We start from the raw sequence: 25,104 nt of genomic DNA, 5'->3' as shown, positions 1-25,104 counted from the left end.
TATTTAAATGGACAGTAATTTTGTAATACTCAATCTCGCAACATACTGAAGGTAGGAGAATAATCCATGCAGCGATTCCTTAAATGAGTGATATTCATGTATGTCCTACCTGCTTTGAAAGGAATGGGACAACCTATATGCGCAGGAGAGCCTTATATGCATGGGGGAAATAATTTATAGTTTATGGTGCAATTAGACGTGATATTTCTTTTAAAAATCAACAGCACCTTAATGTACAGTGGTACCTCGAGTTAAGTACTTAATTTGTTCCGGAGGTCCGTTCTTAACCTGAAACTGTTCTTAACCTGAAGCACCACTTTAGCTAATGGGGCCTCCTGCTGCCGCTGCGCTGCCGGAGCACGATTTCTGTTCTCATCCTGAAGCAAAGTTCTTAACCTGAGGTACTATTTCTGGGTTAGCGGAGTCTGTAACCTGAAGCGTATGTAACCTGAGGTACCACTGTAGTATAATAATAATATTATTAATAATAATAATAATCTGGCATAGACTCCTCCCTAAACCATCTGGCATAGTAAAGTTTTTTACCAGCAATAAACATTCTCACTATACTTACAAAAAAGCATTAAAACAACTGTTTAAAAATTGGAAAGGGGAAACAACAGTAGATTCTCAAAACGCATAGGCAATCAAAGTTTCCAGGCAATTTTAAAGCCTAAGATGAAAGGAAGAAAGACAAATATCAGGAGGGCGAGGGTGCCACACCTGACACCAGCAGAGGCACCATCAATTGCTGACTGACATCCCTGTGGAAGGAACCTCAAACAGTGAGTTTTGCCTGACTGCAAAGAGCCCTCAGGGTGAGCTTCCAGGAGCGAGTCTTGTGTATTACTGTAGCCAACTATAACCTAGGAAATTTTTTCCCCATCTGTTTTAAATACATGTTTGTTTGCTACTTTTTGAAGGGTGAAAAGGGCAACACGTTGGTTTGGAAGAATGCCCATTTTCCAGCTCTATAATTTCACAGCGTCCACTGATGGGGGAAACAAGTACAAAATAAAACAATCTTTAGATATTCTGAAACTGTACCGTTAACAGGATGCAGTTCTGTAGCTCATTTCCCAAGTGGAGCGCTTCACGTGGTACTTTCATCTGCCAGATTGTGTGCTATGGAAGAGCATGATGATATTCCACAGGAAGAAGTAAGTCCAGGATAATAAAAAATATCTCTCTATGGAGCCCTCTTATTTGAAGAAGCAGCAAAACAAAACCTAGCCAGGATAACTCTTTCCTTGACAATTCTTATTCTGCAAAATACCCTCGGTAGCATTTCAAAAACATGGCCAGAGAAGCACATTGCAAATAAAGTACTTATTTACCAATTTGCAAGAAGCTTGCCAGATAATATCACCTTAATTCCACACACGCCTTTAGCTCAATCAAATTAATGAAACAAAGATCTAGATCAGAAATGTCAGAGTAACTCCAAGTGTGAGAGTTTGCATTTTTGTCTGGTCTATCCCTGCTGGCACAGTGAAACCTAGGTCTGATCAAAATGCTCTTAAAAAGAATTCAGTTTCAACTAAAAGTAAACTAAACAAAGTAAATGGCTCAGTCCATAAGGCTACAGCTCAAGTCATCCCTGACCACTTGCCATAGGAAGGAGGACCTCATATTGACCACCACTACATCATGTTCTTTGCTTCTTCAACAGTTAATTCCAGTTCATATGAACATAAGAAGACACCTGCTGGATCAGGCCAAAGGCCCATTAGTTCTCACCGTGGCCAACCAGATGCTTACGAGAGAGGAACCCCCAAGCAGGACCCCACTTGTGATTCCCAGGTGGTACATAGTTGCTATTGAAAGCCTCCTTGAAACTGTCTAATCCTCTTTCAAAGCCTCCTTGAATTTGTCTAGTGGCCATCACCTCCTCTTGTGGAAGCAAATTCCACACAGATTGCTGTTGGCTCGCTGCACAGCTTTTACGATTTCACGGAGTGATTTTGGATTGGGAGGGAAAACTAGCCCATGCTCCTAACTGTTAGGTGCAATGGCATAAGAGATGGGGAAGCAACTGTCACCTTCCTACCCCTGTTCCCAATAGAAATCCAGAACTGTAGAAGCAACTTTGCTTGTAGGTTGTAAAGGCTGGGTCCCTAACTGCTATGCCAGATCTGCTGGGTATGTTCACATTCTTCACAAGGGCCCGTAGTATGTCCAGGGTAGGTTTCTTGTCCTTGTCCATCCTAAGCAGTATCAGGTTTCTGTTGCATCTGAAATAGCTATATAAACGGGAGTCTCTGTGGCTCGGTAGGTGCACCTCCTCGTTCAAAGGGATTATAATTTGGCCTTTAAATTTAGGCATTATTCTGTGTTGTTCTTGACTTGCATTGTACAGAAAGGGAAATTTAAAATGGAGTAAGAATTTTAATTAACGGGAAAGACTTCATGTCAAAACAAACAGTGACTAGCAGGAATGAATAATCTGGCAATGGGGGGAGGCTTGCTATAGTGAAGGCACTGTAAGGGGACTGTTAAGCCAGCGAAGGAGTAACTGAACACTGAATTCTTTGCTTAAGAGCTTTTGTATTCTTCAGGGGAAGGTGCTAATCAGTAGAAAGTATCTTCCAAAGGTGCCTTCTGCTTTTCAAGCAGTGTTTGCCAGGAGAAGGAGGAGAAGGAGGAAAAAATCTCCTGCAGAACAGCAAATTATTGCATTCATTAATTCTAGGGATCATACTGCTTTTGACAAACACACATTTTCAAGGATAGAAAACCCATACTAAAAACATGCAGCAGAATTACAGACTCATATATATTCTCACATATATCCTCAGAGAAGCGCCATATAGCTCAGGGGTAGAGTACTGTACTTTTCCGTGCATAACACCCCCCCTGTGTATAAGACGCCCCCTATTTTGGGGGACAAAAAAATTAAGAAACTGGGGGGGAGATTCCCTAGAGTTGTTGAGCTTTTTTTGGGGGGGTGCCGAAAAACACTCACTTGCCAGACCTACGCTAACACTCGTGAGTGTTGCAACAGCCTGCTAACGTCTGTCCCCTCGCTGGTAGAAGCAGCCAATTGCCTGCCCAATTACCGCAGCAACAGCCAATCAACACCACCCCTTGATGCAGCCACCAATAACACACTGCTGACAATCTCCGGCTCATGGCATCAACCAATCCCACGTCTCCCCTATGCACTATCCATGTTTAAGGTAAAGGGACCCCTGACCATTAGGTCCAGTCGTGGCCGACTCTGGGATTGCGGTGCTCATCTCACTTTATTGGCCGAGGGAGCCGGCGTACAGCTTCCAGGTCATGTGGCCAGCATGACTAAGCCGATTCTAGTGAACCAGAGCAGCACACGGAAACGCTGTTTACCTTTTCGCCGGAGCGGTACCTATTTATCTACTTGCACTTTGATGTGCTTTTGAACTGCTAGGTTGGCAGAAGCTGGGACTAAACAATGGGAGCTCACGCCGTTGCGGGGATTCGAACCACCAAACTTCTGATCAGCAAGTCCTAGGCTCTGTGGTTTAATCCACAGCGTCACCCGTGTCCCTATCCATGTATAAGACGCCCCCTATTTTGAGCATAATTTTAGAGTATAAAAACCTAGTCTTATACAAGGAAAAGTATGGTATGTGCTTTCCATGCAGAATGTCTCATGTTCAATCCCTGGCATCTCCAGGCAGTGCTGCGAAAGACTCACGCGCAAAACACTGGAAAGTCACTGGCCCACAGTCACTCTAAAAAAAAATAATGAAAAAAAATTGCCCTTCATAGCAATACATACATAAGGATGTTTTTTCTAGAGCACAACAAGTATCAAGAACAGCTGTGGCTCAGTGGTAGAAGCATCTGCTTTGCATGCAGGAAGTCCCACATTCAATTCCCAGCATCTCCAGGGAGGGATGGTCAAGAACCACTGTCTGAAATCTTGGAGGCCTATTGCCAGTCGGTGTATACAATAGTGACTTCATTATTGGGTATGTTCCTATGGAATAGCGTACCTGTAATGCTAACTTATTGTGGCCAATAAAAACTAATTGAAAAAGGAACTCAAAATTAGTGAATTTTGATAACACTCTGAAAATCAGTTCATCCCCAGTGAAATAATAGCTTTCTAGATTTTGTGTTTCACTGTCTTTGCCCTCATAGGAAAATTTACACTGAATGACACCTTTAAAACAGAGAATAATTTGTTTCTACTTTCCTTACTGGAATGAAAAACTTGATGCAGAAGACCATAGTAATCCCCCCCCATCCTGATAAAACTCTTGGTTTAGCAACAAAATATAAACATGGCCTTATTTATTCTCTCACATTTTAACTACTTTTATCAACCATTATATTTTAAAGAAAACAAACCAAAAGGATACCTGTATTGGAAAACATGGACTCCTGTTTTCACAGGTTCGTTGGCAGTCTGCTTCTCCCAGAAAGGAAGGTCGATTTACACTCTGTGGCGTAAATGCAAGGTCATGACTGATGTATTGCCCCCACACAGTGATCATATCAGAATGTCGCTCATCTTCAGTAACAGCCTCATTAGATACCTCAATAATGTTTCTTGTCACTTCACGCACCTGGAGAAAAAGAGTTAATTGTGTTGGCACGTGAGACACTATTTACTTTTCATTCAATAGCCAAAGGGGATGAAAGCAGCCAAGAACGTACCACTTTAGCCAAAATAATGTAAGTTACAAAGTTGTTCTATTTTAAAAACATATTTCAGTTTTATTAAATTGTTAAACATGTACAACTTAAACAGCTTAACACACACACACACCCTCTCTCTTGGCAAAGTTGTTTTGAGGCAGGGATAGGGAAACTGTGGCTCTCTGGATTGTTGGAAACCAATCAGCCTCAGTCAGCCTAGTCAACGGAGTGGAATGATGGGAGTTATAGTTCAGTAACATCTGAAGAGCCATAGGTTTCTCAGTCCTGCTCTAAGCGGTAAACAAGAACCCATAGGTGCTAACTCCCTGGGGCTCTGCGTGCCCGAGCACCCACAAATTCCCCATGAAGGGGCCAGGCATCCACAAATTTCACTGCCAGGGCCACACACGCTGCATGGCACCCACAGCCCCAGGCAGCCACTCCTGCAAGAAGCTTGTCTCTAATCATCTTTAGGCAGAAACAAAGGACCTTATTGCGTGGTAGCTACATTAGCGCTGCGATCCTGTGCCAGTCTGCTTGGAAGCAAGTCTCATTTGTTACTGTTTAGTGGGTGGGTTTTATTTTTTTCCTTAATCACATTCTCTCTTGTGCTGTGGCTCTATGCCTGGAAACTTTGTTGATGCAGGGTATAGAAATCTCTTATAAAAAAAACAACACATTTTAATGATTTCACAGAGTACCAACCGACGGCAATGGAAATCCATTATGTAGGAAACCGTAATTCCATCCTTTGGGCTGACTTAGTCCATCTTCATAAACTGGAGGAAGCCATCTAGCCAGGGCTGTGTTGGAGGCTCCCCATCTAGGATGCTCCCTATGCAATTAAAATGTTTTAGAATACATTTTGATATAGCCAGCAACATTAACTGCAGCAGGCATGTGGGCAAATATTCAAAATCTACGAGTTCAATTCAGTGACAGATTTATGAAAAGCAATCATATGCAACTCCTCAAACTTGAGATAAGTATGGAACAAGTTTAAGGTCAGCTATCCCCTGCAAAACTTTTTATAGCTGGAGGCTGTGGCCAGGATCCAAAGTGCCATGGAACAAATTCCACTTTCTCAATGGAGCTTTGAACTTGTGGGTATCAAACAGGCAACACTCCATACCACGCGATATACCTCTCTTGAATCTGGAGCGGATTTCGAAGGAATTTGCAGTATGGCATAAGGAAAGGGGAAGGGGAGATGTCAAACATTTTGCTTGGCGTGCCCAAGTCCTTCCACACTCCTGAAGTAGTAACTCTTTGGATCCTGGCCTGTAAACACAACTCATGTTATTATGACCTCTTGGAATATGGCTCAAGAGCAAGAAAGAAAACTAAGATCTCAAGGAAATCACCCAAAGCCATGTGATTATTGGGAATAAGGAAGAAAAGAGGTTGAAAAAGATGAGAGGTTTTCACGTTGAATGGAGGGCAATTTCATGTCCGTGCACACTCAACTGCATGGGTTTAGTGGGCTATGGCAAGCCCTTTGCTATTTTCAGAGCTCCCCAAACCTGGGGGCAATTAATTCTTTCTTTGTGCAAAAGACATAGGTGAAAGCACAAAGTCCCAAGTAAGCTTCTCGGAGTGCCTGAAACAGCTTTCTCAATCTCCTTCCCTCCACAGTAGAGCTGCCACAATCCCTTGCCACGGCCCATGCTAGCTGGGGCTGATGGGAGTGGCAGTCCAACAACTTCTGGAGCTTGGGAAGGCTGCACTAAAGAATGAGTAAGGAATGATGATGATGATAGGAAGAAGAACAGATATTTACTGGAGCACCAAACAAAAAAGACTGTTCCTTCTACAGTGGTACCTCGGGTTAAGTACTTAATTCGTTCCAGAGGTCCGTTCTTAACCTGAAACTGTTCTTAACCTGAAGCACCACTTTAGCTAATGGGGCCTCCTGCTGCTGCTGGGCCGCCGGAGCACAATTTCTGTTCTTATCCTGAAGCAAAGTTCTTAACCGGAAGCACTATTTCTGGGTTAGCAGAGTCTGTAACCTGAAGCGTATGTTACCTGAAGCGTATGTAACCTGAGTTACCGCTGTATATAGGAGTCGCTGCAAGGTGCAACTGTACAGAAAGACACAGATGATCTACACGAAGTTAGTCATAGACTTATGTTTCTTTAGGGACACTTAACAGGGAACAATTATTTTAGTAATACTTCATTGATCTTCAGTATACAAAGGGGCTCAATTTGCACAGCAATGTGGGACAGTAATACATTTAATTAACTGCGATAATTCACATTTGAAGGTTGACGTACGCCTTAATAAAGCATTCAGATTAGTTACAGCTGATTTGTCTTTATTGAAATGGCATAAAATACTGCACATAGTGCTATTTCACTCAATTAAAAGTAATGATATGTTAATTTAACAGCTTAACCAGTGATTTTCTTCCTGATTGCTTTAATATTTTAGAAGATCACTGGAATGTTACTGGGGTAAGAAACCTTTCTTTTCAAAAGTGGTGGGGAGGCAAACAGAACTGCAAGCACATTCTGTGTGCTTGTGGATTTGTTCCCTCAGCTGAAACAAATGGGGAAACCCGAATCTTCAGCAACATGAGCAAGAGTGCTGTGTTCAAGGAAGAATGCACAGAAATATCCGTAGTGAAGTGTAGGGTACAATTTTTTGACACAGTCCATCATCTGCCAAGGGCAACCTGTGTTCATATAAAGCTCCACTTCACAGCCTGAATGCAAATCTACACTTTATATATTTCTTTATATGCAAGGTTGCTTAATCTAACTATAGTGGCACCTTGGTTTACGAACTTAATCCATTCTGGAAGTCCGTTCTTACACCAAGGCGTGCTTTCCCATTGCAGTGGGGGACTCAATTTACACTCAACAGGAAGTGGAACATGTTCTGCTTCCAAGGCAAAGTTCACAAACCAAAACACCTACTTCTGGGTTTGCAGCATTCTTAATCCAAGTTGTTCATAAACTAAGCTGTTCTTAAACCAATGTACCACTGTATATCTTAATACTGAACTGCCAGATTCAATATACATGTAACATTAAAGCACTTACTGGGGCTCCTCAAAGATGGTTCAGGGTTTAAATGATACTGCACATTCCCACAAACATCTACAGCCAACAGATGCGTCCATAATGGGCTAAACAGCAAACATTTATCCTTAATCACAACTATATTTTTCAAACAAGCTTGTAAAAATTCTAAGGATTCTCAAATGAAGCAAACCCAGAGAGTTTCAATGTGAAACTAAGTGAGTATGGAAGCCCAAGGAAAAACAAGGGAGGCCAGCCTGTTTTGCATTACAAGGGGGAGAGTCAACATAATTATACCTCTTGCTGTAAGATTTACCTGTTCTGGCAAGCTCCGGTGATATGTCTGTATTTCCTGGTCATACAATTGTCTGGGCATTTTGGTGGCAGCATGTAAGGCAGACATCCAGATACATTGGTAATCATCATGAGAACATCAGCAGGTAACATGTCTGGAAATTAAAAACATGGCTTCATTCTTTGTGCACAGCATTTGACTACCATTCATTATCTGTGGAATGCTCTCCCCAGCAATGCCTGCCTGGCACCTTCTTTGACATATTTTCGTTGCCACAGAAAATCTAATCTTTTCCCCAATGTTTTTGATAGGCTACATTGTTTTGTTGCTAGTATGCTGCCTAAACTTCCTGTGTCTGTTTTGGAAGTTGTTTTATTCTCTTTTTAATGGTAGAATATTAATGTTTTTAAATGTTGTCTCTCGAAAGGCTTCGGGTAACAACGCAAATTAATAATACAGCAATTACTGGTGCAACACCATTCAAAATACTGATGCAAGAATCACACTACACACATACACACAGAGTTTGAATGCCAGTTGCATATTTGCAATAAAATGCAAATATTTTTCTTAAATGCTTATTGTTGTTTTTTTACATGTCCAGAAACATTAGTAAACTGTATACTCAAGCCAAACAAAAATAAACATTTTAAAGCATTCCTGAGATGAACTTCGCATCAGGATCTCAGACACTGATACAAGTGTTTTTTGTTATTTGGAGTATCTGAATTTCTTCCCTGAAGCACAAAAAGCGGCCTCTTTTCAATTGTGTTCAATTGTGTGCACAGCCCAGATATGAATTTAAGTCCTACCTGCAGCAAAATGAGACTAGAATGAAGTCAATACTGCTTTAATCTAAGAAGCACAACCCTTAAGCAGCCACAAGGGATCCTTGTGAGCATCTGCTTGTGCTTACCACTTGGAAGCAAGGAACGTTTATGCTTCTGGTGAAGTTTTCCTTTCAAAACGTGCATCGAAGCTTCCATGCTTTCGGCCGCTTGAGAGATAGCTTGAGTCTCTTGATATGAATATTTGGAAAATGCCAAAAACTGTGAAGGAGCCATTGTATCATGTCTTTCGAGAAGCCTACAGAAGAAAGAAATAATGGTGATTAAAAAAACACCTTTAATTACGCTGTCATCTCTTAGTATTTTCATGGGTGCGCTAACTGCTCCATCATTGTTTATCAGCTTCTCTTTGTGGGTATTTTAAATACATTTTTTCCTCTCTGTTCAAGCACATTCCTGGCCTTTTAGATTCAAGAGTTCTATTTCTACTTCAGTCTGTGCTTCCTATCATAGACTGCAAAAGCTGTTCATGGTATATTTATTGTATGCATTTATTATACTCTGTTTAACATACATAAACCTAGAACTCACAAACGGTGGACAATGTTTTAATTTGCTGGAAGCCACCAAGAGTAGCAACCCAGTGAGATGGACGACAAAACAAATCTATTATTATTATTAAATCCATAATTTGGTTCGTTTTATTAGATCTGAGAGCAGTTAGATATGTGAGACACTGGACAGTACATAGAAACAGTCTTTCTAGAGGGATTTTTGTGCCAGTAATGACTGGCAGTGTTAATGTTAATTGTAAACAAATAAGTGTGTGTTCAACACCTGGTACATGGAGGGGGGGACCCAGTAAAAATAATGCAGTCTGAAAGGAAGAAAAACTACAAAAGAAATCTATTTCCCTATTAGGATTCAAGTTCAAGCTGAGGTCACAAATGAAACTTGTTCACTCAGCGCAAGTTCTTCCAAACCTTAGTTCATTAAATCAGCAAACATAACCCTGAAATCCTTTCTATGGAATGATTAAGAGCTTCCCAATCTGAAACTGGATGAGAAACTGCCTCTTCAACCCAGGAGTGCTTTTTCATCCTCAAGGGCAGTGCTGAAACTCATTTGTATTGTACTGCCTCTTGCTTCAGTTATTTGCGAGCTAAACATTTGGGTTTTCACAGTGCTGTGCACCCTGTTACTTTCTGAAGATCAAATCTGAAATATGCACTTTCTCCCTCCTTGTTTCCCACTCTGCCGCCCCCCGCCCTTTCATAGTTTGAAAGTTCTTGGTCTCAATGCACCACTGATGCTTCAAAATCAAGGATTATTAAACTTTGGTAAAGAACACCCCTTCAGGGCACGAATTAACATTGTTCAGCATGCTCTCCCCAAACATTGCTGAGAATTTGAACACACTCTCAAAATTAATGATTTGTAGATTACTTAAAACAGTGCAAATTACTATTTTCATTCATGCAATTTAATGAATGTTCAGTGCAATGCTTTTTGCTGCTCCCACACAGCTGCAATATTAAGTTTACACCTGTACATACATCTGTTAGAAAAATTTTAAGGTGCATACACATAGCAGACACACTCTCCACAGAAAACCAACCCTTCACCCTTCAAATTTTAGGAAATATTCCTTGAGAAAATTACACATTATTTTAGAGCACACAACAATCCCAAAAGCAATCTTGGCCCTTCTTATTACTCAAGTATTTCCTCTGCAGAAGGAAATATCTTGGAGAAACCTTTCCCAGTAGGTCTTTTCACTTACAAATCCTGTCTTAAGGGCATATTTTGTGTATGAATAAGGTATGCCTGCAAGAACTATAGTATTTACCATCTCAAAAGAATGGCCAGGCTGCCCAGGTAATGCAATCAGCAAAACATTATTAGGTACCTTGACAGACAGGAGAGAGCCACTCTCAAATTTTTGTTGTAGACCACCTACTTATGTGATCTATCTCACTCAATGGATCATCACCTTGTTGTGGTGAGTGGGTTTGCACGTTCCTATAACCCTTGTGAGGAACGCGGGTGGCACTGTGGTCTAAACCACTGAGCCTAGGGCTTGCTGATCGGAAGTTCGGTGGTTTGAATCCCCGCGATGGGGTGAGCTCCCGTTGCTTGGTCCCTGCTCCTGCCAGCCTAGCAGTTCGAAGGCATGTCAAAGTGCAAGTAGATAAATAGGTACCGCTCCAGCGGGAAGGTAAACGGCGTTTTCATGCGCTGCTCTGGTTTTGCCAGAAGCGGCTTAGTCATGCTGGCCACATGACCCGGAAAAACTGTCTGCAGACACATGTCGGCTCCCTCGGCTAGTAAAGCGAGATGAGCGCTGCAACCCCAGAGTCTTTTGCGGCTGGACTTAACTGTCAGGGGTCCTTTACCTTTACCTTTTATGACCCTTGTGAGTGAAGTCATTGGGAGTCTCGTACTCCCAGCAGGGTCACCCAAGGCAGTAAGGTCAAAGGGGAGGAAGCTAGAATGGTCCAAAAAGTCCTCAACAGCAGAACAGGTGGAAGATAACAAGCGGTATGTTACGACGGCTGTGAAGGCAGATGAAGTATGCAGCAGATAAGAATCCACCGGTCGTCATGATACTCATGCCATTGGAATAGAGCCTTTCTGCTTATGAAAAGCTTGGCCTATCGCTCAACCTTCAAAAAACCAAAGTGCTGCGCCAAAAAGCACAAAACAACCCTTTTGCAATGCCATAAATCCAGCTCAATGGTGTAACGTTGGAAAGTGTCAATCACTTCTCCTACCTGGGCAGTTATATTTCCACAAGAGCCGACGCTGATGCTGAAATCCAGCATCGCCTGAGATCTGCAAGTGCAGCTTTCTCCTGACTGAAGTGCAGAGTGTTTGAGGACTGGGACATTTGCAGGGAAGCCAAAATGCTTGTTTACAAGGCTATTGTCCTACCAACCTTACAGTATGTCTGTGAAACATGGACCACTTATAAATACCATCTCCAACTCCTTGAAAGATTCCATCAACGGTGTCCCCCCAAAATGTTACACATCACTTGGGAAGACAGGTGAACTAATGCCAGTGTACTGGAAGAAGCAAAGATCACCAGTGTCGAAGAAATGATTCTTCAACACTGACTTAGTTGGACTGGTCATGTTGTGCGGATGCCTGATTATTGTCTTCCAAAGCAACTACTCTATTCTGAACTTAAAAATGGAAAGCTGGTGGTCAGCAAAAGAGGTTTAAAGACTCTCTCAAGGCAAATCTTAAAAAATGTAGTATGAACACTGACAATTGGGAAACAATGGCCTGCGAGTGCTCCAATTGGAGAACAGCCTTTACCAAAGGTGTCATGGACTTTGAAGACACTCGAACTCAGGACAAAAGGGAGAAACGTGCCAAGAGGAAGACACATTTGGCAAACCCTCACCTAGAACAACTCCCACCCAGAAACCTATGTCCCCACTGTGGAAGGATGTGTGGATCCAGAATTGGCCTCTACAGTCACTTAAGGACTCACTGTTAAGACCATGTTCATGGAAGACAATCTCACTCAGCTACGAGTGATTGCCCTAGAAGTTGTGATGTATGTATGACGCTTTTAGGGTGGTCTTTGACCAAGGGGTGGGGCAACATATACAGTCTTTAAAGGGGCTTGTACAATTTTGTTCTGCGTCTGTCTTACCTCCTTGCAAGGAGGGGGGGGGGGCTGTGTTGCAACAGAAAAATAAAGATCTGCCTTGCTTTTCACTGGATCTTGCCTCTATCCATTCTTCTCTGACTGATCATGGACTGAGGAGACCCAGAGTCCCTTGGGGAGCTGGGCAGCAAAAGCCAACCCCCAATTTATCTATACCACCTCTGAGTGTACAAATAATACGTTGATCCCGTTTATTTATATATTGCCTTTAAACCCTGCTTTTCTTCCAGGCATATCAGTTGCCATGTGTGGTTCTCAACTCTTTTATCCTCACAACAATCCTATGGGGTAGGTTAGGCTAAGAAACAGGGACTGGCCCATGATCATCCAATGAGCTTTAAGGATTTGTACCTGGGTTTCCTCCAGCTCTCCTCTGGAACCACAACACAGTTTAGTAGTTTGTTGTAAGTTATGTGGGCCTTGTTTTGCTGCAAGTTGCAGTTACAAAGTTGGAAGAATTAGAATACTTAACAGAATTTCTTGCCACGAACATAGATTCTAATCATCCATAAGTTGCTCATTTTCTACCACCCTCGTGGTTTCTGTGCCTGCATGATCTGGAATCAGTGCTTTAATCAGTATAAATCTTTGTCTCCACTTTAAGCCTATTATTGTAATCCAGAGTCCCATATGTAAATTATGAAGTGCAGAAGGCTTTTTTTATTATTCTGTCCTGCCTTGATGCAATTGTAAGGTGAATGTAGACAGGAAATTCTGTAAGCAGGCACCTGCAAGAGATCACTGAGCAAGGCCAGGTATGAGGTTGCTATCTCACCTTTCTCTTCTTCTGGTTGTTTCTTCACCTTGGATGGAAGTGGTTTCCTGCAGAGTTCTCCTAATTCCATGCTCTTTTGCTTTTCCTATGCATGTTTAAAAGAGAGTCACCACAGGACCAAAGCATAATTTGACATAATTTGTAATAGCAATACACAAAAGCATGCAACATGCCATGAATGGGACATAGGTCAGCATAGGTCAGCCTAGGGTGAACACCTGGATAAGTGGAAAGCCGGGAACAGGCTATCTCCGCCACCCAAATACCCCCCTGGACTCAGGAACAGGCACAATCCCCTCTCAGGGGTTGACCACACCATCGTGTCTCTGAAGTCCTTTAACGGAATACACTTCACATAGGGATGGCGAGAGCGTTCTCCCATCCCTATCACCTGAACCAGAACCTTACAAGTTGTGACGATTTGCTACATGGCAGGCAAAACCCAAATGGCAGCGACCAATCAGCCAAGTGGGGAAAATTCCTGCCGTGCCCCTGTCCCAATGACAGACGACACACGACAGCATAGCAAGGTCAAGCGCACAAGCCCTAAAAGTAGGAAGAGGTGGGCGGGTGTTCCAAATGCACAAGCCAAAAGAGGAAGCTCTGGGTCACGTGCATGGGCATAAATAGGTCCCTCGATCCATTTAGCTTGTGTACCATTGGCCTGATCAAACCCAGCATCAAGGAACCTACCAATTGGGTGTTGTGGCTATCCAATCATACCCACCCACAACACAGGGTTAGGTTGCCAGGTCTCACCGCAACACGTGCCCTCTTTAAGGGAGGACCCAATTTGTGGAATGCTCTCTCCAGGGAAGTTCACCTGGCACCTTCATTATATATTTTTAGGCACCAGGCAAAAATGTTCTTCTTCAACTAGGCCTTTGACTGATTAGTACCTTACAGATTGGGGTGGTGTGTAAGTTTGTTTTTGTTTTTTGCTGGATACAGCAGGGACTTTTGCAGCAATGGAAACTCCCTAACAGCAGAGCCAGCAATGAGGATCTAGGGCAGGCATCCCCAACCTTCAGTCCTCCAGATGTTTAGGACTACAATTCCCATCATCCCTGACCACTGGTCCTGTTAGCTAGGGATCATGGGAGTTGTAGTCCTAAACATCTGGAGGGCTGCAGGTTGGGGGTGCCTGATCTAGGGTTTGGAACGTTTTGTAAGACTCCTAACTGCTGCAGCTAGTGGACCAACATCAATACACAATTAGGAATGGGACCCTGATGTTAAGGCTTTCTAAAGTAATAAATGAAGTGTGAATTCCCAAAAAATAGCATGCCATGAAATACAATATAATTTAAAACTACACATTTGGAACTTTATCGGGACAGAAAAGGTGAATGATTTTTCTTTACTCCAAACAAGGGAATAAAATCCTATTAAAAAAATCTCAATAAAGTAAACCAAGAGGTTTTTTTTTAAAAAAAACGATATTAGAGTCCCTCCCCTCCAAATACATCAAATGATACTTAGGGCATTATGTGTGCCCCTCTTCCCCCTGTATTGTAAAGAATGTTTTTGTTTTTACTTACTGAATAAGTCATTCCTGCTCCATTGGACAAAAACAAGGAAAAGAGCCACACTGACCATTGTTATTAAAATTATGAAGAAAATGAATACTCTCATCTGAAAAATAATGAAAGCAGTACAGTGAATGAAACTAGGACTACAGTTTATAAAAGCAGCATATGCATAAGTAGTTTTCTAGCTGTGCAAAATTTGATCCTATTTCAGTCTCTTTAAAGATTCAAATAATCAGAAGTTTAACCTTCACCATCTAATCTATGTAAAAATAAATAAAATGAGATACAAAAGTTGAAACAAACTGATTAAAGGTTTTCTTACAATCAAGTGACATTATTTGTTAAATTAATAAACAACTTATTTTGCATAGAGTTTAATTAACAAAGGAAAACGGGCACAGAGTGAAATGAGATAGCAGAGGTTTGCTTAAAATATTTCAGATAAAATGCCTCCCATATTCCAATTAAACTTCAAAACAGTACACAGAATTACATTATTATGTTTTATTTGCTTTTAAAAAAACCCTTGAAAACTTTCTAGATTGAAATCGCTGTAATTCAGAAGAATCACATTAAAGCCAATGCATGTTGTTTGTAGGAAGTTGGTTGTTGGTTGCAGCTGGAGGGGGGAAATGCATATTTTATAGATGAACATAATTTACACTACATAATTAAACCTAAAGGTACATGCTTTTGGAACAGAACCGTGGTTCATATACACCCTTTCATCAGTTGATAACTGCAACATCAACCTCCACATATTAACCTCAATATCAACCTCAACATCAACTTCTACATATGTCTCTGCTATCAGTGATCTAGTACCAAAGACAAAATTTCAAGATCACCTCAGTGCTTTTCAGTGGAGCACTCCTATGCCATTATAAATCAAGTCTATGGTAACCAGTTCAGGAGTAGAGAAACTACTCAACCCATCATAAAAGTTTGGTTTCACCTTTGCAATACGCTGATGAAAAATCCTGCATGCATATTTAATTGTCACACTGCTTGTGTGTGTATGATTCGAAAATCCCTGCATGAAATAGTGCCCACAAAAAACACACAACAAAGGCAAGTGTTTTTACGTATTTCAAGCTAAAAATATGGGCTCCAAGAAACAAAAGTTTTAGAATCTGACCTTTTTTCCTGCTGAAGTTCTGCAGCTGTGTTGTTTATCACTGGCACTCATTCTCCTGAAACACTACAGTGATATGCTTTCCAAGGCTCCAGCCTTCAGTATAAACTTGTTCTATGCACGAATAAGCCTGCCAGTCTTCAGTATGAACTAGCTGTATACTTCTGCTCGAGTCCTGCTTTGTAGGCTTCTCATGGGCATCTGGTTTGGCCACTGTGAGAACTGGATGCTGGACTACATCACTCTTGGCCTGATGCAGAAGGGCTATTCTTACGTTCTTACTGAAAGTGATTTGATGCACTGCCATTGGCCCATTTTATTTATATTTTTGCACATATAACGCAGCATTTCATCTTCATGGTTTGCGTTCCAATAATGGGTTTATTCTACTCCAGTAATATTGCATGGCCCACTTACTTTTAGTTTGGAATTCTGGAGTTTCAGATTTTTGGACTACATTTTAACCTGAGATGTATTTGCAGAGGAGCAGGCAAGGTGGTTGGCTCAGGGCCACAAGCACTGAGAGTGGCATTTGCATCACCGTTGGTTGGGTGCCCCATGTGCCACCTGTTATGTACTGAAGTTCTCACCCTGGGCCAGCAAGGGGATACTGTAGATAGTTTTCACTCAGGTCTACATATGCAAATAAGGAATTGAAAGTGACGTTCAGTGATTGGATAGTTACCGAAAGTTGTTACTGTTGCGCTGTAGTGGAGCTCTATATAAACAGGCTGGCTGAACCCTTCAGTTCAGTTCTGTTCTGGCCTGTGAATAAACAAGAGCTGTTTGAAGAATCGCTGTGTTGTCTAATATATTCACCCACAACTTAACACCCACAGCGTGAGCTGTGTGAAGGGGGCCTCTGCATGGCAGCAGTGAAGGAATGCCCTCCATCCCACAGGACAATTAAACCCTCCTGCTCCTGGTTGGGCATTAGAGAGGGAGGAGATGCAGCATTTGACATCCTGACCAGATGTTTAATTAGAGTTTAGCCCTGCCCTGCAAGTTGATGAAGGACTGGATCTGGGGCAGGGCAGTGGTTCCCAAGTCAGCCTGGATTCCGTTGGGGCATGGTGGGAGAGGATGTGCATATGAGTGTGTGAATAACAAATTGCTGCAGGAACGTGGAGAACTGAATTACAAATTGGAAACAATGAAAGAAATGGAATTGCCAGGTCCTTCTATCCCTATCTAGAAGCCCATGGCAAATAATACTATGCAGCATGAAGCGATTGGATGCACAAAACCTTACTCCTTTTGGAATAAAAAAAATTGTCCAGACCCATAATTCTGATTCAAAGCTTTAACAAGAAGAACTTCTTCAAAACAGGTACAAAAACAGTCACTGATACATCCTGAATAATTCCACAAAGCATATGCTTTATCCAAGCATAGATGATTCTTCTTAAATATATAACAAAATTAGAATCAGAGCAAAAAGCAAAGTGTGTTGTGAACCACAGGGTACCTGGTGGCAAGTCCAGCTGGTATACACAATCCCAAGGCAGATACTAGTGTGTAATCCAGCAGGTCAACAGGTCCAAAGTCCAGTCAGGTCAGATTCCTGCCTTTACAGCCAATCCAGGGGTTAGGGTACCTGGAGGTCAGTCCCACACAAGCACAGTCCCCAAGAGCTCCCCGGAGCAGCCAAGCCATGGTTCAGCCAATATAGGAAGTTTAGCAGACCCAGCACCTCACTTCTGCTCCCCTTTTACACCTTGCATGCTGATTGCAGCATCTGGGCTTGACAAGGCAGGTGACCCTCACCTGTCCTGAGCCTACTCCAGGTGACGAATCACACACCTCCTTCCCGAGCCAATGAGCTCCACCTGGGCTGAGGGCCCTTACCTGCCTCAGCCTCCTACAGCGTATCTCCTGCTGCTCCTTACGTCTAAGAGCCAGCCGTGTTTGTGGAGACAGGGGCTCCTCTGGTTCTGGTGAATGGGTCCTGCTGCTCTGGCTCCTGTGCACTGACCTCCATCCCCTCACCATCATCTGTCATCATCATCTTTCTCCTCCTCGGTGTCCTGCCAGTTGATGACACTGGGGAGGAGAAAGCAGGAACCTTCAGTGGCAGAGGTAGTGCTGGTTGGCTACCATAGCAGCAGTCACTTAACAGCAGGTCATGAGGCCTGGCAGGGATGTATTTTGGGAGGCAGAGTTCGGGAGCTGAGGTAGGGAAAAGGTTCCCAAATCAACCTAGGTTAGGTTGGGGCAGAGTGGGGGAGATTATGCATAGGCTTAAAAATAATGCAGTGCACTGTATTAGGGCAGATTGCTTGAATAAATGTGTACATTAATCAAAACTGCTGATGGGTATGTATGCCTGTATCACAAATTGCTGCAGAAATGTGAAGAACTGAATTTCAAATTGGGGGGAAATGAACAATTGAAATAACTGAAATTGACAGGCCCTTCCCAGAAGCCCATGGCAGATATTATTGTGCAGCATGAAGCAATTGGATGCATAAAAGCTGACTCCTTTTGGAACAATAATTGCCCAGACCCATAATTATGATTTAAAGCTGTACTAACCAGAACTTCTTCAAAATTGGTACAAAAACAATCAATGACACAGCCAGAAAAAATCCATAAAACATATGCTTATTCAAGCATAGGGTCGTCTTCTTAAATATATAACCTAACTACAATCAGAGCAAAAAACAAAGCTTGGCTCTCCCTTAGCCTGCATCCAGCCTAAGGCTACACAGCTCCTGAAGAGGCACCATTATCACATCCTTCTCCCAGTGTGCCTGGGAACAAAGAATGAATGAAGATTTGCAAGTGAACACCTTAATCTAGGGCTGCCATATGTCTGGAATTTCTTGGACATATCCAGGATATGTACATTGGAAATAGCGTCCGGGAGGTTAAAATGTCTGGGGAAACCCGGGTGTATGGCAACCCATTTTGGAAGTGTTGATTTATTTATTTATTTGCTGGATTTCCTTTAAAAAAATAGCTCAAAATCTCTATTTTTCTGAGATTTTGCAACAAACAAACCCTACCTTTATCGCATGATCTAACTCAAACGAGAGCTAGCAGAGAACACCAACAGTTAATCATTAAGCCAGCTAAAAGCTCAGAAAGCTCTTTCTAGTTTAGTATACGCCAGTGGAATTTTCCAGTGATAAACCCTTAGCAACATACAGGCATTCTCTATTTCAGTGTGCACTTAAACAATTATACATAGCAAAGCCACAGAGCAATGATTCTTTTTAGCTTATAGGTGCATAGCTGCTCCATTTTTTGCAGATACCCTTCCCACTGGGAAATGGACAATCACCCCCAAGACGCCTGTGATGTTGCCGACCAATATCTAATTTCCTGTTGAGAAGGGTGCCTAGAAGAGATAGCGGAGGGCGAGTCCTTTGTGCTGCTTTGCTGCTAGCTCCCTCTTGCATTGAAAAACGGGAGTCTAGCCCAGCATGCTGGCTCAGTGATGGATCTTCTGCCAGACTGGGCCTTAAAATGCTGACCCCTTACAATGGTTCTGGAAGGAAAAGTAGTTCAGGCATTGCAACCTAATACTTTGTCAGAGCTGAAGTGAGAGGCCTGGGGCAAGTAAACCTATTTCCCTCCCATGAAAAAGGAGATGGCATAAGGCAAGAATACATCAGGTAAATGTTTCAGAAAGCCATGCTTGTCAGCTGTTTCTGCTTCTTGGACCCATCCCTGGATATTATAGTTCAACAGGCTAGCTTTATCAGAAGTAAACATTAAAAAGATGAATGTGCTTCTCCTCTAGATGAACAAAATAGTGAAAGCAGTTTCATTTCGGCTAACTCATTAAATAAAAGGCTTTAACGATGCATTCTCAAATAGGTTGTAAGCACTGTTAAATACTTATAAGGCTTTAGCTCTTCTTGCCTGTCTGTGCATTTTCAGCGAGGGCTGAAACATGTCAGATATACTTTTGTTGGGCTCTTAAAAAGGCAACCTCCCATCTATAGTTGCCCCCAAAAGAAAGAAAACCTCTCCTCAAAGCTGCATCAAAGCATTCTCATTAAGCTAAAGGAGAATTTCCCCTGTGTCAACATTTTTGTTTACAAAGCACCTCAACCTCTTCAGTGTTTGAGGCTGAAGTGTTTATCAGTTCAAACAGCATCCAAGAGGGGAGTTTTGGCTTGACAGCCATCTGTACCTGTTTTTAATTAATTTTGAGAAACAGAAAGCCTTTCCCCCACCCCCACATTTAGTTTCTACTGAAAGCCAAACCTAGGCTGAGCACAGGTTTAGACCTGCTTCAAAATGGAAAGGCTGTCTGGGAGAACCTGACCCTAGCCGCTCATTTTCAAATATTAGGACCTTTCAGAGAGAAGACATGAAACAATTTATCATTTAACAAATTTCAGTAGACGCAGACCCTGCCATGTCTCTGAATGCCTTCAAACTGTCAGTATTATGTGGGAGGGATCATTCAGGTGCATACTGTTAAGTTGTGGGTGAACATATCGACGACACAGCGATTCTTCAAACAGCTCTTGTTTATTCACAGGCCAGAACAGAACTGAACTGAAGGGTTCAGCCAGCCTGCTTATATAGAGCTCCACTACAACACAACTGTAACTATTTTCTGTAACTATCCAATCACTGAACATCACTTTCAATCCCTTATTTGCATATGTGGACCTGAGTGAAAACTAACTACAGTATCCCCCTGCTGGCCCAGGGTGAGAACTTCAGTACATAACACATACCAATAAATTTAGGCTGTGCGATTAAAAGGAATTAAAGCATTCATGTCACCCTGGCACAACAAATCCACTTAGAAAGAAACTGACTTTTTGCAGTTAAGAAAGTGATGGGGAAATGCATCACAAAGTGTGAGATGAAGAGATGACCAAATTCAATCTGGGATGGATGCACCTGTCCATGTATGTTTCTCTTAGTTTCTCATTTTTCCAGTCTTAAATGTGAACACATGAGCACTCACAGCAGAAATTTCAGCCCCTTCACTCCTCCCCCAGTCCTCCTCCTGCTGCACTACCATGGTTTGGCTTGGCATCATGTCTAAATCCAGACACATCACAAGCTGTAGTCAAGGTTTGCTTTTGGCTTACCAGTTGTAGTTTGTCTGAGGGAGACAAACCATGAGCCCAGGGTTGGACACAATGCCAATCTAAACAATAGCTTGGCTCCAGGTAGAGTGGTAGCAGGATGACCAGGGGAGGAGTGAAATGGCAGTGATTTCTGCTGTGAGACCCCCCACGTTTGTGCTTAGCCATGGTTTGGCTTAGTGGTATGTAGAAACTGGGCTTCTATAAACTGTGGAAGGCTAGTTTTGTTCTCACTGCAGTGCTGCTCTCAAGCATAGAGCTCTGCTTTCCCCTGTAGCAATGAGTGTCAAGCCACTCATTTTTTGGGGAGAAAGTCAACATGTGGATTCACGAACACCACTGGGCAGCAGCTACAACTACTCCTCTATCCCTGGTGACTCCAGCCATAACCTGCAGAGTGTGACAGAATACTCTCAGCTGTCTTTCATATGTAGATACTATAATTATAAGTTAAATGCCAGGGTTAGCGTTAGGAAATTCAAGGTAAGAAGATGCTTGAATATATGGGAGGAAAGGGATGAGGGCTTGTAAAAAAAATAAAAGCCACCACCACCTGATCATTGCCATTTTAGCCAAATCATGCCCCCCCCCCAGTAGCTAAGGGGAGGTGGTCATATTGGAGCTCTACTAGCTTTTGTCTCTATCTCCGGCATTTAGAAGCTGTTAAGCATTGGTGAAAAGCTGTCTTTACTACTTAGATTTTACTTTTACTCCCCACTCTCTCTGTTATTTTGTGTGGCTGTGGTGTTATTTTTCTTGCAGACCTTCTATGGCTGGATGAGAAATCGTATTTTGCAAATTATCTGATTTATAGCTGCATTTCCCCCGCTTGGTTTGCATTAGAAGCGTGGCAGACTGAAAGAACCTGAAACTTCTCAACATATAATTGCTTTTAAAAAAACAAAAACCCAAAGCCATGGAGTTTCTTAAGAATTGAGATTTCCCTTATGTAGGTTAAGTAATTTCTTTTGCTCTGCTAATGACTCAATTTAGTTTGGAGCCCTTTGTTTTTCTTTTCAACAACACCACTTTTCTTCTGCCCTTTTTGCTTTAATTGAAAGGCATTGATTCACAAAGCACAAACTTTACTCTTGCAGCTTTTCTTCAGTGGAAAGTTTGTGAGGAGGAGAAGCCTTGTATGTAAATCAATAACACATTGCCTAAAGACTAAAAAAAAACCAAAAAAAGGGGCCCATCTGTCCCATTCATGTAGAGCATTCTTGTGCCACTTTCTATACATTTTAAAAATAGCCATAAATAAAGACTTATACAACCCAAATGGCTTCTGAGTGGATTTAGCAACCATGGCTTCCTCCCATGTAAGACTTGGTTTCCAGACCCTTGATCATCTTGGTTGCCTTCCTCTGCACATGCTCCTGCTTGCTAACATCTTTCTTAAATTGTGGTGCCCAGAATTGGACACAGTATTCCAGGTGTGGTCTGACCAAGGCAGAATAGAGTGGTACTGTTGCATGCACACGAAAGCTCATACCAATGACAAACTTAGTTGGTCTCTAAGGTGCTACTTAGGGACGCGGGTGGCGCTGTGGGTTAAACCACAGAGCCTAGGACTTGCCGATCAGAAGGTCGGTGGTTCGAATCCCAGCAATGGGGTGAGCTCCTGTTGCTCGGTCCCTGCTCATGCCAACCTAGCAGTTCGAAAGCGCGTGAAAGTGCAAGTAGATAAATAGGTACTGCTCCAGTGGGAAGGTAAATGGCTTTCCATGCGCTGCTCTGGATCGCCAGAAGCGGCTTAGTCATGCTGGCCACATGACCCGGAAGCTGTACGCTGGCTCCCTTGGCCAATAAAGCGAGATGAGCGCCACAACCCCAGAGCCGGTCACAACTGGACCTAATGGTCAGGGGTCCCTTTACCTTAAGGTGCTACTGGAAGGAATTTTTTTATTTTGTTTCGGCTATGGCAGACCAACACAGCTACCTACCTGTAACTGTTGCTTCCCTTGTTCAGCAGCTTCTTCCTACATCATGAACAGGGCCACGTGGACTTAGCTGCTGCAGTGGTCTCTGTGACAATGCTGGTATGTGCACATCCCATCTAGCCTTTGGTGGATGGCATTTGCTCTGTGGTGCAGGAAGCTTTGCTGCTGCTGCTGCAAAGAGGCCCTCCGTATGCAAAAGAGAAACAAACAAAACCATGAAACCTATTCATCCTTCAACACGAGTATATTTTAAAACAGGAGCTGTATTTTGGTATTTAATGAGAGACTGGCATCTTAAAGAGGTCAGTCAATATAAAGTGTAGAAGTTAAAGTCTGAATTCATATCCAGGTTTTCCTAAGTCTCTTGCTTTGAGGCAGACCCGCAGTTTGAGAATTAAGCTTTAAATCCAATCACACCCCATTACAATATTAGGCAGGGATTCAGCAGTTGCCGTAGATGTTAGACATAATATGTAGGCTGATCCCTGATAATCTCCTTTCCTCGGGGTTTTTTGTACTGTCTGTTCAAGGTTCCAGGGGATAGGGAGTCATACAAAAGCCAGGTGAAAGTGAACATTTGTGCATAATCCTCTTTCAGTCGAAAGGCTTTGTAGTACTATAACTGAATAAAGATGCTGGATTGCTTCTTCAGAGGAAAGCCAAGTAACCCTGTCGTTAACCTTTCTGCAATCTTGTTCTGTCAGATTTACTATATAAGGCTGCAAGGGATCTATAAAAGATGAGGCCACAGTCCGAAGTGCAATGACTTGGAGGAAAACTCTGTTTAAATCAATGGAATGCACACCTGCGTTATTGGTCTCGTCTAGCACACAGTAAAGTATGCTTTGGACAATACGACTTGAGCACACTTACTGAGGTGTTTGGAAGCAAAGTGGAAACGTAACAGTATTCTCATGCTTAGGACAGTACATCACTGGCAGTCTTTGGAACACTAACTGCTAGAGTGGCCTTTCGGATAGAGTAAACAAAATAGTTTGGATAATTGACGTCATGAACATCTCCAAAATCCAGGATTATTGCTTTAATGCTCTGCTGGGTTTGAAATCCTTGCTGCTTCTAGTCTCCCACTGTGAATAAGTGGTAGTAGTTTGTCTGACATGTTGTTTTTATTTTAAAAAAAATATGAAAATGATTTACCACATAGAACAAAACTAGTAACAAAAAAGTACAAAGAACATGATAAGAACCTATTCTAGAGGGCAGTAAACAAGTGGTAGATGTTTTGACTAGAATAATAAAATAATTAAACAAGGAAGGTGGTTTGTAAATGTTTCCTATCACAGCCCAAGCTAACTTCAGAAACCTGAGGACATTTTTTTCAAGCAGATGATTTATATTTGTGGTTCTTCATTGTTTTGAATCCCCTCACACTTACCATTTTGGGGTTTGTTGTGGTGTTATTTGGTAGACAATGTGAGGTGAGCTCTGGTCTAGCCAGGCCACAGGGAGGCAAGTGAGGTATTTTGTAAACAAGGCCCTTGTAAATTCTATGAGGGCAGTTTATATATTTAAAAACTGAGGAGTCGTATCAAACCTGAATGTTTCATGTTATTCTAACTTGAAAAGAAACAAAGCCATTACTTAGAAGTCTGAGTTAAACCTCGGTTGGTGTAAAAATCTCTCCCCCATCGCCCCCAAAACTTTTTTCAGGTTACTGATTTTGAATGAGTCAGCTGAAAGAAAAGAAAAGAAAGATTTAGATAGAAATAGGTAGATTTCGATAGAAAAGCACAGCAAGAGAGAGGTTGGGGATGCCTGGGGTAGTGGCTTTATTTTACCGTCAACACAATATTTTTTAACACCTCGTTGCACCTTTTAGTGTCAAAAGATGGTAATAATAGTGATGCGCATACTGCATTCTCTGTCCGTTTCCCTTCCCACAACAACTTTGTGTGCAGGTTGTAGACTTCTTTGGTCATCTATCCATCATCTTCCAAAAAACGGATAAAATAGGACACGGAAAAATGCTAATTTAGATATAGTAAATTATAATTATAGTAATTATAACCTAACGGCATGCCTGTCAACTAAGCTTTCATTTGGCAGGTACGTATTTAAATTAAATCCTGTGAAATGGATTTGAGTCCATGAAGACTGCTACTGTTAATTACCCATCCTTCACCTTAAGGTCCCAGAGCAGGTGACAACATTGAAACACAATATTATAAACAGCTTAAAAACAATAATAGAAATAAGGTGGGTCCGAAAACTGTACACCTCAAG

At 42.1% G+C, this 25,104-nt stretch overlaps 1 protein-coding gene across 5 annotated transcripts in view; it reads right to left on the bottom strand.

Moving 5' to 3' along the window:
• The window catches only part of TPO (thyroid peroxidase), a 96,097-nt gene that overhangs the window by 57,399 nt on the left and 13,594 nt on the right, over positions 1-25,104 (bottom strand). For 4 of the 5 annotated variants that reach the window (XM_083607203.1, XM_083607205.1, XM_083607206.1 and 1 more), the window contains exons 1-7: positions 17,709-18,321; positions 14,735-14,828; positions 13,194-13,278; positions 8,865-9,034; positions 7,970-8,102; positions 5,332-5,461; positions 4,347-4,553 (exon numbers count right to left, since the gene is read on the bottom strand). In XM_083607203.1, the coding sequence (XP_083463329.1) occupies positions 4,347-4,553; positions 5,332-5,461; positions 7,970-8,102; positions 8,865-9,034; positions 13,194-13,278; positions 14,735-14,828; positions 17,709-17,855 (966 nt within the window). In that variant the 5' untranslated portion in view covers positions 17,856-18,321. Of the gene's footprint in view, positions 1-4,346; positions 4,554-5,331; positions 5,462-7,969; positions 8,103-8,864; positions 9,035-13,193; positions 13,279-14,734; positions 14,829-17,708; positions 18,322-25,104 lie in introns of those variants that run through there. The other variant, XM_083607204.1, reaches the window with a different exon arrangement.

The sequence above is a fragment of the Podarcis filfolensis genome, assembly GCF_964270895.1.
Source record: "Podarcis filfolensis genome assembly, chromosome: 3".
Classification (NCBI taxonomy): domain Eukaryota; kingdom Metazoa; phylum Chordata; class Lepidosauria; order Squamata; family Lacertidae; genus Podarcis; species Podarcis filfolensis.
The sequence above is the reverse complement of the archived record's forward strand: the minus strand, read 5'-3'. Positions and strand labels throughout refer to the sequence as shown.